The sequence below is a fragment of the Trematomus bernacchii genome, unplaced genomic scaffold (assembly GCF_902827165.1).
Source record: "Trematomus bernacchii unplaced genomic scaffold, fTreBer1.1, whole genome shotgun sequence".
Taxonomy (NCBI): Eukaryota; Metazoa; Chordata; class Actinopteri; order Perciformes; family Nototheniidae; genus Trematomus; species Trematomus bernacchii.
This window is the reverse complement of record NW_022987513.1, coordinates 3,240,135-3,255,770: the sequence shown is the minus strand read 5'-3', so window position 1 is coordinate 3,255,770 and position 15,636 is coordinate 3,240,135. Positions and strand designations below refer to the sequence as shown.

Below are 15,636 nucleotides of genomic sequence, written 5' to 3'. Positions count from 1 at the left end.
CTTTGAGGATTCATGAATTATAATGCATTTACAATGCTTCATAACTTCACTCATTACCATAATGATTTGTGATGCACTATATCAACAGTCCAAAAACAATAAAGATGTGACTTATTATAAGTGTTCTATGGATTCTCTTGTCTGGTTATAATCTAGATTACAGATGACCGAAGGGGTTTATATTATATTATTTTATAAATGCCTATGCACAACAATCAACTGCCCTATGGACTCATATTATGTTATAATAGTCCATGCATTGCCTTAAATTAAGTGGATAATAATGCATGTGTAGTAATGCATGCTTCCTCATATAGTTTTATTTTTCATGGTAAGTAAAGTCCAACCCATTTTCATGCATTTAAAATAATCTATGATGCATCATAAGTGTGTATATATGTATAAAATGTCCACCATGGATACACATTTGGAATTGAGCTTTTGTCTCCCCATTGCTCACTTTAAAAACCAGGCAAGATTCTGAAATAATATGTCACATAGCTTTTATTGTGTACGTTTAAACTCCTTAAGCACAATCATTTACCTCGACATGTACGCATCTTTTGTAAATAACAACAACTAATCCGACTACTAAGAACAATGTTGTGTTGTGTAAGAATATAGAGTGTACCTCAAGGCAAATGTAAGTCTTTAGTAGTCAAAGTGTCCCTACAGCCAGAATATTTTAGTCTTTGGATGATCAGTCACTTCATCAACAATACAAATGTTTGATAAACATAAAATATGTACGTACTTTTGGATGCATAAAAATGAATCCCGCTGTAAAACAAAGCTACAGTATACACAAATCCCACTTCAGAGGACAGATTACTGCGCATGGTCTCCCCAACAGTCGCCATAACGACTGGTAGCTAGATTTAAATTGATTTGCTGGCCTCGTATTTGACATGCAAATCTCTCCCTTAATCGTGGCATTTTGCTCAGATAAATAGGGATTAGTTTGATTAACAGCACAGCATTATCTCCAAACATTTAAACACTGGGCTTCAGAGGTAGGCTTTCATTAACAGAAAATGAGACAATTTAAAACAGAAAATATATTTTTTTATTTTTGCGAATGACTATTTCTTAATGCAATTTAATTAGCATAGTTATGTCCATCATGTCATTATTCAGCTAACATTATATATGTTATATCTCATCACCTTTAACTCAAATTTGTATTCTTTGCAATTCTCCTTGAACGTAATGATGTGGACAAATAAGTGCCGACTAAATGTGAGGTTGATAATAGAAGAAACTCGCTAAGGAGGGAATTTGGGGATTTTAGCCCGCACACACTGGAAAAGGAAAACCCCAACAAGCACAATTGGGCCTCTTTAAAAATAATCAAATAAATCCTATTGGTTTTATGTTCAGGGAACCAACGCAAGGCTAATTTCTTGATTAGTCTCCATCAATGCAGTTTAAGTAATGTTTGCTAAATGCTACAATGCCCAAATGTCTCAGGAAGTGTTTTACCTTTGGACCTTGGGTTACCTTGAGCTTTTTTTTGGAAGTCTTCAATAATAATAAACGCGCTATGGAGAAACCACAAACAAGTTTGGGAGTTTGGAAGAAAGATGGACTAGCTCATGGTTTTGGTCTTGATAACAAACAGATCATAAATTGCATGCCTTATCCTTATCCTTAAATGTGTTTTTCTATTTTATTATGAAGGGGCTGTTAAGGCTCACAGAGTAGTGTGCATGGGCTTCAATGATAGTAGGTATCAGCTTGTCTGTCCAACATTACTCACAACCTTCGACAGAGTCTTGATTTTCTGACAAAGCGATGAGACGTCAAACCCAAACTGAACCCATAAACGCACCGCTATAGAAATGTAAGGGACGAGTAATAAATCCACATCCATGTGTCCCTGCAGTTTATGGTTTGTGACCCTCCTTGTCTCTCACCAAGAGACCCCCCCCCCCCCCACACTGCTCCACTGACCAGCCTCCTGCTTCACTGCTCGGCGGTTCGATATTCTGCGTTGGTCCTGTCCTCCTCTGTGCTGCTCTCACCTTTCCCTGACTCTAAAATATTCACCCTGTCATCGGCCTCTCCTTCAACGAATACGCTGCATTGTGACTTATCATTTATGGACAATTCTCAAATAAAGTAAACTCACCCGAACACACTGAAAAAACTGAAATGTGGGCTTTTAATGAAACATATTATGTTAACAAATGTCACATAAAGTATTAGTTTAGTTGAAAGCAATACAATTAAGTTGAACCTACTAAAACTGAATATTATTGCTTTCAACTAACCTAATACAATTATGTGAAATCTGTTGACATAATACATTTAATTGAAGTCAATGTTTCAGCTTTTTCAGTGCAGTATATTAAATGCATTGTTAACTTCCCAATGAAACACCTAAATGTCTCTTATAATAGAACGTTTTTGTCTGCTTTTACCGTCTGAGGAACATTACCGTAACATTTGAATAACTCAAGAGAAAAACACATTCATTTTAAGATATGGCCGCCAGGTATACATATAACAAACTGTTGTGTGGTTGTGCGTTCTCTTCCTCTACAGTACTCAGCAGACAGCAGCCACTTCATAAAGTCGACAGCTCACTAACATTGGCAGAGTGATCCGAAAAAGAATGCTGACCCATTGCTCCTGGATTTGGAAGTCCATTGATTAGTGGATTGATCGTGTGGATTTACCAACACTGTCAGTGACTTCAGAGCAGTACCATGATGAAGTATTTTTGTAGGCCGACCCAGAATAGCATCACAAGGGCTCTCTTGACAAAATGCTATGCAATTGTTTCATTGGATTTCAGAGTATAGCAGAAAATGAGATCTGTGTGCTTCACCACCGCTAAGCTAAAGTGAACTAATGATCCGCATGATGACATTTATTAGTCTCATTGAGTCACTTGTTAGCAATCAAGGTTTTTATGACACATAATAAGCTTTAGACATGAGTATTGGGGTATTTACTGACGTATTTATGTCGGAGAGAATAACGTGAACATTACTGAAGCTTGTGTGAACCACAGAACTTATTTCAGAGCTCGAGCCAAAAATACATTAAAGAAAGCGCTGACTTGGCGACGAGGAAACTAAATGTGGTAAAATGCTAACTTGTTTATTATCGGACTCATTCCTGAACCACTTAAACAGTAGCTAGCTACTTGATTTTTTTACATCCCATATCCTCTTGTGAAGATGTTTGCAAAATCAGAGTTCTTTATATCAGGGCTTCCCATTGAGCAATATGCTACAAAGAGAAATACTCAATGTTTTAGCAAATAGAATAGTTTTTAGTCAATTGTTTCAAGCACTGTTTTTTAAATGAGAAGAAATGTGACTACTAAATTCAACAATTTCAAGTGGAGCGGTAATTAACACACTTTTTCCTCATCAATTAGATTAATCTAGATAAATAATTTAGAATAAAATATCATATCACATTTTGGAAAATGTCCATCCCAGTTTCTCAAACACTAAGCTAAGATGTCTAGCTTTGTCAATCCAAACCTACAAATATTCAGTTTAATATGATAAACTGAGTCTCCATATTTGAGTTGAATACAGCTTTTTATGCCATTGTCATTTTCAAAATAACTTAAACTGTTAATCGATTATCAAAATAACTGGTCAAACATGTTGCCTAAAGAGATCTCCTATATGACGCTGAACGCGTAAGTAAGCAAGTAATTGTATACACTGTATGCACTGCCACTGATTTAATCCAATTCAATAGATGAATGATCATGAAAAGTTACAAGTCATCATTTTGGTCTGATATAAAAAAGATCATGCCAAAAGAATAAGTGCACCTTCAAAAAATCTATTTCATTTTACATTTAAAGAATCAAGAACAAGTACCCCCCTCCCAAAATGATTAACAAATAAAAATGGTCAATATGTGTTTTATTATACAGTGAATGGTCGTAAACATCGGTCTCATGAACTTAATTGGCACAATCAAGTATGTCTCATAAAATAAACATTGCTGCTGCTGGCAGTGTATGAGACCATCAATGTGAATAATTTGACATTTTGATCCATTAAAACCTGTGTGAGTCGAGGCTGTTGGGCTAACCGAGCTGCAAATGACTGTTTTTACTGCAAACACGCTCAGATAATTAAAAGAGGACGCTGCGTCTCACAACTGAAGGTGCATGATGTTGCTGTGCATTAATGTATTAACATGTTCTGTATTTTTTTCAATGAGGACATAGTACAAACTAGCACAGTGAGCGACCACATAAATAGAACGGCTACAAAAGTTTGGTTTGTTTGCATTGAACTGTGTGTCCATCGGTTTTATACAATACTGATATTCAAAGTCCTGAATACTGGAGCTTTAAGTAAACAGTTGACTGTTACAGAAGTAGAATTATTCCATAACGTTGGACTAAAGTCAAATCATTTTCTGTTACATATAAAATGTTCAGATTTATAAAGATATCCTTTTGAAGGCAAATATGTGCTGGCGATGAAATAACTTAATACAAAGAAAAGGTAATGCATGATAAATAAACATGAAACAAACAATGTCTCCATGATCCTGAGAGAGGTATTTGGTCGAATGTATTGAACATCACAATCATATTCTGCTATTAAAAGATAACATCTTGAAATACACAAGAACTCACGGATGGAGCTGTTTGTCAGTACGTATAAGAAATGCTGCAATGCACCTTCACATTAACATTTTAAGGACAACTGTGTCAAATATGTGGCAGAAAAGGTTTTGTAAACATAAGAAAAAACACTTTCTGCAGCATATAAATCTGTTTGTTTATTGCTTGATCAATGAGGCCCAGCACTGTGAATGAACCAATGAGTCAAATTCACATTAAAACAATCTATCGATTGGCTAAACAATACTGACATACAAATATAGAGATTTATAAATAGTTAAATAGAGCTCGCAAGCAAGTAAATAAATAAATAAATAAATACACAGATAAATAAATTACATTTAAACGAAAAAAAGTGTCGATTTGCCTTCAAAAAATCTGAGTTCCGTTTACCAGACAGTGCCTTCGCTCATTTCTGAGGAGGGCTGTGACAGCTGGTTGGTGTACCCGTTGTCACTGAGGGACACAGAGGTGTAGGGCGTGCTGGGGCCACACATCTCACTGGAGATGCTGTGCATGGAGCCCGGCATGTTGGGCTCCGGGCTGGGTGAGTCCGCGGGATGATGGGATACCGTGTCAGAGAAACAGTGCACCTCTCCAGGACAGTGGTGCCCTGGGTGGTGGTGGTCCATCCCTCCTAATGGGGTGCCGGAGGGGATGGAGGAGGGCACGAAGCCCAAGTCTGCTGGAGTCTGAGCGTGGGACGGCGGGGGGCCCTGGTAGTACTCGTAATTCCCTCCTTGGCCGTAGTATTCCCCCGGATAATCTGAAAGTCATGTGAATATCGGGATTAGGGATGGAATACATCTGAATTTGAAGGATTTTTTTTAATACACTGCAAGGACAAAACAAACCTAAGGATGCACATTTAATTATTAATAATGGCACTATTTTACTTCCTTATTTCTTTTATTTCTAAGTATATTGATGTTGCACTGTTGGAGAAGACTAGGATTTAAGATTTTCATTTCCAGCAACTAGATGTAACTAGTTTGCATATAATAGCGTAATAAAACCTTTGATTCTTGAATAATTCACATTCTAGTAAGAAGATTATCAATACTACATCCCCAAAACATGCATCTACAAATTCCTGCATGGCCATAGTATTTACCAGGATGTGAATATCTGGATTAGTGCATGTAATATATCAATATTTAAAGGAGAAAATATAAAAACAATTGTAAAAAAAATCATCAGAAACTATAGATGATAGTAAATGTAAACCTAAGGACATTTAATTATTTATTATTGGACTGTAGAAATTGTGAGAAATCAGAGATGTACGACTTTGACTTCACAGCATGTGTTTCATTTATTTACTGAAAACTCAACAAGAAATCAGTTGGAAACAGTTACTCTGAACATTCTATGTTTCAAAAGTAACACACTGACAATAGCCAACTGTTACTGTGTAGGGGAGAAGGTTGAACATCACATAAATGGCAATAGGCTGAATGCTAGTGTTAAACCACCATGAAGTGAAATGTGTCCTCTAGGGCACTATTTTACCTCCTTATTTACTGTTGAAGGAGCGTAGAATTTAAGATTCTCAATGCCTACAACATGTACAATTTTGCATATGACAATGAAGCTTTTGAATGTTAAATAATTCAAATTCTAAAAGAAATGTCATGCTGAAATCATGCAGCTTACCTCCATAATAAGAGAAGTGTCCAAGCTCCTCTGCTTCCAGCCTCTCTCCCAGCGCCCTCATCCTCCTTTGGCCGCGGAAGAACACGTGCCTCCGGCCGCCCAGGGAGCTCAGCTGCTTCATCCGCCTCTCCTTGGACCTCCGGTTTTGAAACCAAACCTTTTAGGACAAAACATTTGGTTAAACGAGCACTGTGTGGATGACTTACTGTACATTAGAGAGAAGAGCAGACTTATCACAACAAAACAACAAGACATAGCCCTATATTTCTGATATTTGCCTCGTAGGGCCGTGGATGAATGAGAGCAACAATTCGTGCGTAAAAATGTATTATTTCGATAAGTTAAAATCGAAATGATAAAAAAGTAATTGTACATCTCAACAATATTACCTTGCACTTCTTGTCACAAAAGTAGAAAATGCGGTTGAGGTTAATAACAGATATTAATATGATGGTCGGAAGTTGGAGAGGATAAATGTACATGCGAAAAAATAAATGCTGGGGATGAGTACTTTTAATGCATTTCGATCAAATGCATTAACAGAGGCGTCAGTCCACGAGGAAATTTCATCAAGGGAGCTTCTTAAAAATGTCCATGGACATGAGTGCTAAGTGAGTCCTGCTTTTAAGGGTTTTAGGAGCGCGTGGGGAGTAAAGATTATGGATCAAATTGGTTTGGAAACCATATCTTAAAACAAAACAAAAAACCAGCAGAGCATCAAGGAATAATTCCCTAAGGGTGTCAACAAAAGCCTTTTTCGGTCCATAAATGCTTTTAGGGAGTTTTTATGTATTATATTATAATCTACACTCCTGACTTTATTCTCAGCCGTGTTAGTCCTCAAGGCACAATGTATCCTTTTAATGCTGCAGTGCTGACTGACCGATAATAGTGTCCGATAATGGATGTAGATAGCTCATACAGTGCAGAAAATACACTTCTTTCTTTTCTCCCTTCTGCCTTTTACCTGGATGACTCTCATGGTGAGATTGGTCTCGTGGGACAGCTGCTCCCGGATGTGTCTGGTGGGTTTCGGCGTGGCCGTGAAAGCCGCTTTCAGGATCTCCAGCTGCTTGGCTTTAATGGTGGTCCGAGGCCCGCGCCGCTTCCCGACGGCGCTCGTTTCGTCATTGTCGTTGTTGTCTTTATCGGACACATGTCCCGTCTCAGAGTCCTTCCCGTCGTCCTGCGGGTCCAGGGAGTCCGGAGACAGGCTCGGGTCGCTGCACGTGGTGACTGCCAGGAGGAAAAGATAATGAGCTTTAGAAAAAATGGATCAGGAGAATTTAAATCATAGCAGCAAAACCTCTCTAAAGTATTAATTTAGCAGCAGAAATGCGTTTTTAATGTTAAGGAACCATGTCGCCAATATATGACAACATACACCAATTATATGTGTACTTAAAAATAGAGAAAGAAATAAAGAATTGGAAATATGCTGATAATCATAATAATAAAAACAACAATTCTAATAGTGACAATAAACGTGTAAAAAAAGAAAAAAAACATTATAATATAATGCTATTTTAAAAATAATAATAATAATACAAATAATAATAATAATAATAATAAAAGCCTTATAACAGGAACTATAATAATATGAAAAATATTGTTACTACTGCTACTACTCCTAATAATAATAGTAATACTAATAATACCTAATTTACCTTTTATTTATGACCAGATTCAGAAAAAAAAAATATAATCATAAAACATAATGAATGCCTATTTTCGAATGGCTTGGTTAACATAATCACCTGAAAGGAGGATGGTGTCTTTTCCATTGTTGTTCTGATAGTCCTCCTTACAAACAAACTTGAATTCGTCCAGGATGTACAGCTCCTCCCCGGTGGACAGCTGTTTGTGGCACATCACACAGGTGAAACAGTTCAGGTGAAACACTTTGCTCTTGGCCCTGCGGACTAGATCACTGGGTAAAATCCCCTGGGCGCACCCGTCACACTTGGTCCCGAATGTCCTGTTGGAGATGGAGGGAGAGAGAGAGAGAGTCAGGGCCAGGGGGCAGGTTCAGATCAGATGCAGGAGATGAGAACTTTTCCTTTGACACGTTTTTTGTATATTCTTTACAACTAACAGCACATGAGTTATTACATAAATCAAGAACTGCTGTATATATTCAACTTTAGAAATGAATGACCAATATCTAATAATATAGACATTTGACATCTAAAGTAAAAGTGGATGAAAAACAATTAAATATGTTTGTAATATAATCTAGTCATGACTACAAGTTCATTATTGCACGTGCAATAAGGGTTAGCTCCGTTAGCATTGCAATGCTGCAGAGGGGGATATGTCCCAACACATCTATGAATACACTTGTATTCAGATTTGTATATATTCATATTTTGATTATATATAATGCTATATTTATTCTTGAGGAAAACATACAAAAACACCACCAATACATAAATGAATATATAAATAAACTACAACACAATTTTCTCACAGTAAAAACAAAGACGGTCTATTTTCTGTCAGAATATGGTCCAGTATTTTTTAATACAGGCCCCTTCAACAATTTAACCATTATTTTCATTCCCTAGACTGTCAAATACATGTATTTATTTGTATGGGCTCATAGAAACTATATTTGACAACATTTAGTTTTCCTGTTTTTTCCAAATCCACACACAATTCCATTGCTTACCTAAAGAAGTCGTTCTTACAATACAGTTTCCCTTCTCGTGAAAAACACTTCTCTGTCAAAGTGCATTTGCATTCGCAGCACTGGACACATTTGATGTGCCACGGTCTGTCCAAAACTTTGAGTAAGAACCTATCAAGAATAGGCTTTTCACAGCTGGAACACTGAACCATTGTCCGGAGTTATTCCAGCTCAGTGTGTGAGATATATACTCTCTTCTTTCTCCAACGTACCCCGACTTGCTTAGATTTGATGATCCCAGAAATCCAATGTATCCAAAATAAATCGGAATAATAATTACATCACCATCCGCGAGATTAAATGCAGCTCTTCTGTTCCAACAATCCACATGTAGCGAGCGGCTCCAAACGACAGGTTAAAGGTGGAAAAAACAGCATTTCAGAAACAAAATGATAGACTGGAGATCATCGCGGGCCCGTCAAGATCATCCGAAGTGTGCGAATTTACGGGGAGAAAAGCAGCCTATACCCAGTGTGCGATATATCCTGAGTGGTGTCTAAAGTAGAGAGAAATAACAATTAAATGCTATCAGTGCGCTAAGCCTTGTCATTTGTGTCCCATTTCCCTGTGATGAGCTCTCAGTCGGAGAGAAAACCGTAATGAGCGCACCTCTTAAAGCTCAGCCTATTGCCTATTAAGAGAGCCGTGACGTCACCGGCCGGAGAAACCTATGAGCGGCGCTCTCAATTCACTCCACCACATGCACTCAGTATTATGTAAAAAATACATCAACATATGCAGTTATAAAATGTTTAATATAGAAAGAAAAATATAAAAAAATAAAGAAAATAAGTTGAAATAAAAGAATTCCAAAATGCGAAAACCGTGAATGCAGATATATTTTTGAATGAAATCAAAATACATAAAAACAGTCAGATATGTGCCATATGTAAAACCGTGTAGAGAGCAAACATTTGAAATGTTATATATATTTGTAATACAATAAATTAGTTTGTGTTGAAAAGGTGAACACTGAGCATACAGGACTAACATTTTAAACCTTTAAAAAAAAAATATATAGAATAAAAATCTGTTCATGCAAAAATTGTGGAAAACTCAGCAGGGGAATTACATTTTAAGCCTTTTTTTTAATAGAATATAATAAAACATGTGTTCATTTGAAAAGGGTGTTTAAAGAGTAGAATGTAATAACAACAACTTAAAATAAAGAAATTCACGTTTTGAGCAGAGTTTAGTTCAAAAATCATTACACATTAAAAAGGGGCCAAGTGAAGTTCATTCAAATATGTGTTATTGATGATGACACTGAGGAGCTAAATAAATAATATTAATTAAAAAAAGGACATATTTACCCTCCATATTCTCAGAACCATTCTTTTTCTTTTTTCCCAGACAGTTTTTGCCTCTCAACAACAGCCAGCTGAGGGTCATCGATGATATCATAGGAATACATTATTCCCTGGTTATGTGTGGGAGAATAAAACTGCATCAGAGGCACAGGAGGAATTATCAGCAGGCCTGTCCCGCAGTTTGGGGAGAGGACAGAGGAACAACCCGAACACAAGCCTTTCTCACGGATTAATGCTGTGCCCCAGCACTAGTCTTCATCCCGTTTGAAAGGACACGGATCACTAATGGTTATAATCTGTGGCGATAGGCTGTCCCTTCCTGATGTTATCGCAGCATGTTGGCGCGCTGGAGAGGGAGATAGCGCGCGTCCCCATGCAGGCTCCAGCTCTGTTAGTCCCTGATATCTCACAACAACCCGGCACCATCAAATTCAACGCGAAGAAAGAGTTTGTACAATCTTTCTTCAGGCTAATAAATAAATTAGACCACCAACACCATAGATATTTTTGTTGTTGGCATCATGAGTGCAAAAATTTAGTAGCCTATAGGCTATACAACATATTCCTAGAATAAAGCAAATGTGCAGTGTACATACTTACACACATTCCTCTGCCAGATAATTTCTATGTGTTTGGTTCTGTTGGAACTGTGGATATAGCTCCAGCAATTTGTCACAGTAAATACAAAAAGTATTGAAGGAGGAAGAAGTTTTTTTTTTTTTTATTCATTAAAACCTCCTATACAAACATTTGCCTGTCACTTATGCCAACATGAAAAAATTATAATTTTCTTATATCTTAAAATAATTTTTCATTCAGAACAATGCATTGTCAGATGGAGAACATTGCAAAACTGAGCTTTATGCATAACATTAATAATAATAAATGTAGATTGTAAGCATAAGAGAAAAAACTGTGACAAATTATGTGCTCTTTTTTGTCCATCGCTACTCACAATCAACAAACATCCTTATTTTATTCACACCCAACACTGTTAAATGAATCTCTTTATGTAAACCGTAAACAATGGAGGTGTGTTAATCCCTAGATTTCCAAACAACAATGTCTCAAGACATTTCCAACCTTAATATATCCTGACATGCAATTGTATTGGTAAACTTTCAGATAAATGGATAACAGGCACCAGTATTATACTTTCTTACACAAATTCGGATAAAATCTGAAACCTGATTGGTCTTTTCATTGTCACCCACTGTTACATAAGGCAGAGGGGAAAGTAATTATCTCCGCAGTATCCTAAGTGTGAGTCCTGTGGATAAGTGTCTCCTCCTGGATTTGTGTTTCCCCATCAGAGGTGTTGATTAGAAGCCTGTAGCCCAGTGAGCTGGCCCCCTGCACCCCCCAACACACCAGAGGTCTCTGTGCAGCTCTGGAATCTGGCAGGGTGCATGCTGTTTGTTTTGGAATGAAAAAAGCATGTCATTAGTGTTTGTTAATTGCAGCTAATTGGCCCTAACGAGATGAACAGGCCACCCACTGGGACCGTTCATACAAATAATTTGCAGAAAACAAAATTAATTACTAGATGCTAATTAAAGTCAATTAAAGCTGATTAGGTAGTGGTGGAATGGGGAAGTTAAAGATGGGCGGAAAATACCTGGCAACGCACAATGTGACATGACAAATACATCTGGCAGCAGAGCTCCCCACTGTGAAACAGGATGGCCTTTCCCCATTCAGTCCCTTTGTGCTGATAGGCTTAATCTCACCTCGGGAAAGTGATAGCATAACAACTGCCTAATAGGATGAGGATTGCATTTGGCAAAAGTTCAATCAACAAGACTCATTGGCAGCCTCATTTACTTGCTTCTTCTATATCACTTTCAAATTAAAGATGCAATTGGCTCTCAGTTTAATAGACTTTAATGATCTTCTCTACTGTTTGGTATACGGTCGTTTGAGTTGTGATATTCAAAAAACGGAATATTATAAATCAGTCTGATTGAGCATCTCAGGTGTGTGTTTAGAAATACATTTAATAAAAGGCTCTTACAAGATACGTGCAAAAAAATCTCTTTCAGCATGTGGTCTTTTTAAACTGTTCATCTTATTTTTTGAAATGTAATATAGTTGCAGATTTTTATGTCAATCTGATACCAAGTTTTCGATTATTTCCTAAATTGAACTGGAGTACTTCTACTGTAAACGTATACTTCACCTGTTTGGTAGAGGCTCATAATGTGAAAATGTGTAGTGACATGATGAAACATTGTTTTGCTGCTAGGATCAAAAGAAACTCAGAAAGTCCAAAATAATAACAACTTCCATTCAGAAATATATGTATTGGTTTTCTAGGTTAATCCAATAATGACCCACCTTTAATGTACTGAGAAGTGTTTAGTGTAACGTGGTTAATACACCAGAAGCCCTTCAGTATAAGACTCATAACATGTTATAATCTTCATGATCTGGGCTGGTGTGTGTGTGTTACTGCACCAGTGTCAGTGTCTGGCATTAAGCACAGTTTAATATCCATTTCTGGCCAAGGAACATACCATCTGCAGTCTTTCTGCTCTGAGTCAACTGACCTCCTGCCTTCATGGTGTTTTAGAGCTGAGAAGTGGAACAGCTTGGCATGACATTTGCAGTGCTCTGCATTCAACACAGAGCTTTGAACAGCCTGCGCTTCACTGAATTGGCATAATGCAGGTAACATATAGAAATGCAATGGGGGAATACAGAGGTACTGTCATACCAACCCAGTCTCACAAAAAAAACGTGTAATAGCTACTTTGATCCACAGGCAAAAGTTAGTAGTTTCCAAAAAACGGTGACATGGATACGTTTTTTTCCCCTCTTCATTCCTAATGGCCAGTGCCCACTCAAGTAATAGTCAAATGTCCCGGCTTAAATACAAAAAAACATGGCAGACACTATTTCTGTGGAAAATGGGACATTTCAGGATAGTTTCGCCATTAAAGTGCTTTTTTTTTTTTATTACATTTTTAGCAAGAAATGTAAATGTTACTTTCAGAATCTCCGTTCATTGGTTGTGTAGGATCTAGACATTAATACAGTGTTGCCATATAGCCATCTCAATTGTGAGATGGCTATGTTTTTTCCCATATTAATTTCCAATGGCCAGTGTTCATGTCACATGATCGTCAACTTTCACGGCGTGAAAACAATTCATAGAGTATTGTTTTAAGACAGCAATGTTTAAAAAATATTTTAAGAGGAAATATTACGTGGAACTCCCTATCCAGTGCATGAGCCCATACATACGGTAGGTATCAGGAGTGCTAACCATACCACAACTGAGAAATTAGAGTAATTTTTGTATTGGTGGCCTTATTAAAAAAACAAGCCATTCAGTGGCTTCTCTTCCTGTCACATCCGTGAATATCAGAGTATCTCTACACATGGCTTGATAACTACCTCTACAAAGGTGCACCAATTTCCTTCATTATTTTTCTCACAAGCCAATCAGAGCAGACTGATCAGACCAGACTGATTTTCCTGGAGGGGCTCTTATAGAGACAGGCGCTAAAACAGTGTGTGTTTGAGAAAGAGATTGGATACAAGTATTCTTTTTACTTTAAAGTGGACCTATCATGCTATATTTGAAAAATATATTGTAGGGCCATACCTATATAAAACATGTCTGTGAAGTGTTTTTTTCAAAATACCAAACAGATCATGCATTTTAGCCATGCCTCATTTCGCTCTATTTGCTCTATGACAGCACTGTTTTTGCAAGGGCTGATTCTGTGACTACAGCGCCACTTACAGGCCTGGCATATGTACTACAGCGTCTCCAGCGCGAACGGACACGTTCGTGGCCCAATTCCCCTGATAGGTGGAGAGTTGCCCATATAGGCGGAGCACCCCTTTTCTGACGTCAGGAAAATTCAAATCTGTATCAGCTCCATTGCAGCCCCGTTTTTAGAGATTTGGGTATGGAGGAAAAGAGAGAGGGTTGTGTTTTCTGACACTTGGTGAGTTCCCTGACACACCGGGGACACATATTCATGTATAAAAGACGTACAAAAGTGCATTTTGCATGATAGGTCCCCTTTAAAGCATGTTACTATGTTCATGTAGAAACCCTAAATAAAAGTAGGAACCTAAAATTAGCATGATATGTCCCCTTTAATAACTGGTTTCAAGCTGTTTAACAATCTCAACAAATGGAGACAGTTTAAAGGTAACACATGTAGACTCTGCAATAAAGCTAGCCCTCCCACACAAAACCACACATTATTAAAGCAGGAAAAGCCATCAATGCAGGGCCGACAGCCACACAGAGTGCTGGGTAATCCATATAGACCACCTTTACATTGACCTGCCAAACTATATCAGGAATTAGCAATCTCATTCACAAACATCTCCATCAGTCCAACATCAACAAATGATGGTTTTTCACTGGTATCGCTAGAGCACTGCCTTATCAATAGTGCCACAGAGGGAATGGGGATACATTCCACTTAGTATATCCCATAACCCAGAGAGAGTAGTCTTTATTAAGTTAATGTAAAATAATGATTATTTTATTATCGAATACAAAATACCTTCAAAAACATATTTATTTATTTATTTGATAGGGACATACATTTAATAAAGTGCAACCAATGCATTGTATATACAGGTTTCAAAGGTATAGACATAATAGAAGACAGCATAGAACAATATTAAAAACCTATTTGTCTATTTCATTTATTAATCTGGTTTAAACCAAATATGGGAACGGGAAGCGGACTTGGATCTAAGTCCAGATCTAGATAAATCTAAGATCTAAATCTAAGGAAGCTGGTCAAATAAATAACAAAATAAATAAAAATACATTTTAACACAGCCTAGAAACTTAAACTTAACAGACACACAACCGTTACAAACATAAATTGAAATCACAATTCCGAACAATGATGCCTAAGAACAGCGGAAGGTAGGAAAATACTTAATAAAACTCATGTATGTCAGTGTACTTGGCCTTTTTAAGCCTTGGACTTAGTATAACAATTTCCAAAATGAATTCTTAACTCTTTCCAAAGCTGTGCTAAAGCAGAAAGATGGTTACAGGGGGAAAACCCACCCCATATCAGTGGACAGAGAGTGATCTGCCTGAGGGGGCCGTTCAGTGAAAGGGCCCAAGGGACGGAGTGCCCGCGGCCCCCGGTGATGATGGTGATTGATGCAGGCACAATTCAGACACCCCAGACGTTGCAGCAAATTAAAAGGCTATTTTGTAAAGTTGTAAAGGAGCAGAATGGCAAAGAGGAGCGATGAGCCGCCCCCCCCCCCCCTCCACCTCCTCCTCTGCTCTGTCACACCATCAGCTTCTGTTTAGTTTCCTCGGTGTCATCGGTCCCTTAGGGAGGAGAGCTATTACAAGCCTTTCATGCTCACTC

The 15,636-nt window shown here is 37.6% G+C and overlaps 1 protein-coding gene across 1 annotated transcript; it reads right to left on the bottom strand.

The window, feature by feature from the left end:
• Positions 1-4,939: 4,939 nt before the first annotated feature.
• Positions 4,940-9,109, bottom strand: LOC117469814 (LIM/homeobox protein Lhx1-like). The gene is made up of 5 exons (XM_034114260.1): positions 8,940-9,109; positions 8,026-8,246; positions 7,236-7,504; positions 6,269-6,425; positions 4,940-5,378 (listed from the first exon to the last, which is right to left on the bottom strand). The coding sequence occupies exons 1-5, from the start codon at positions 9,107-9,109 to the stop codon at positions 5,002-5,004; spliced, it is 1,194 nt and encodes a 397-aa protein (XP_033970151.1). The 3' UTR covers positions 4,940-5,001.
• Positions 9,110-15,636: the final 6,527 nt, after the last annotated feature.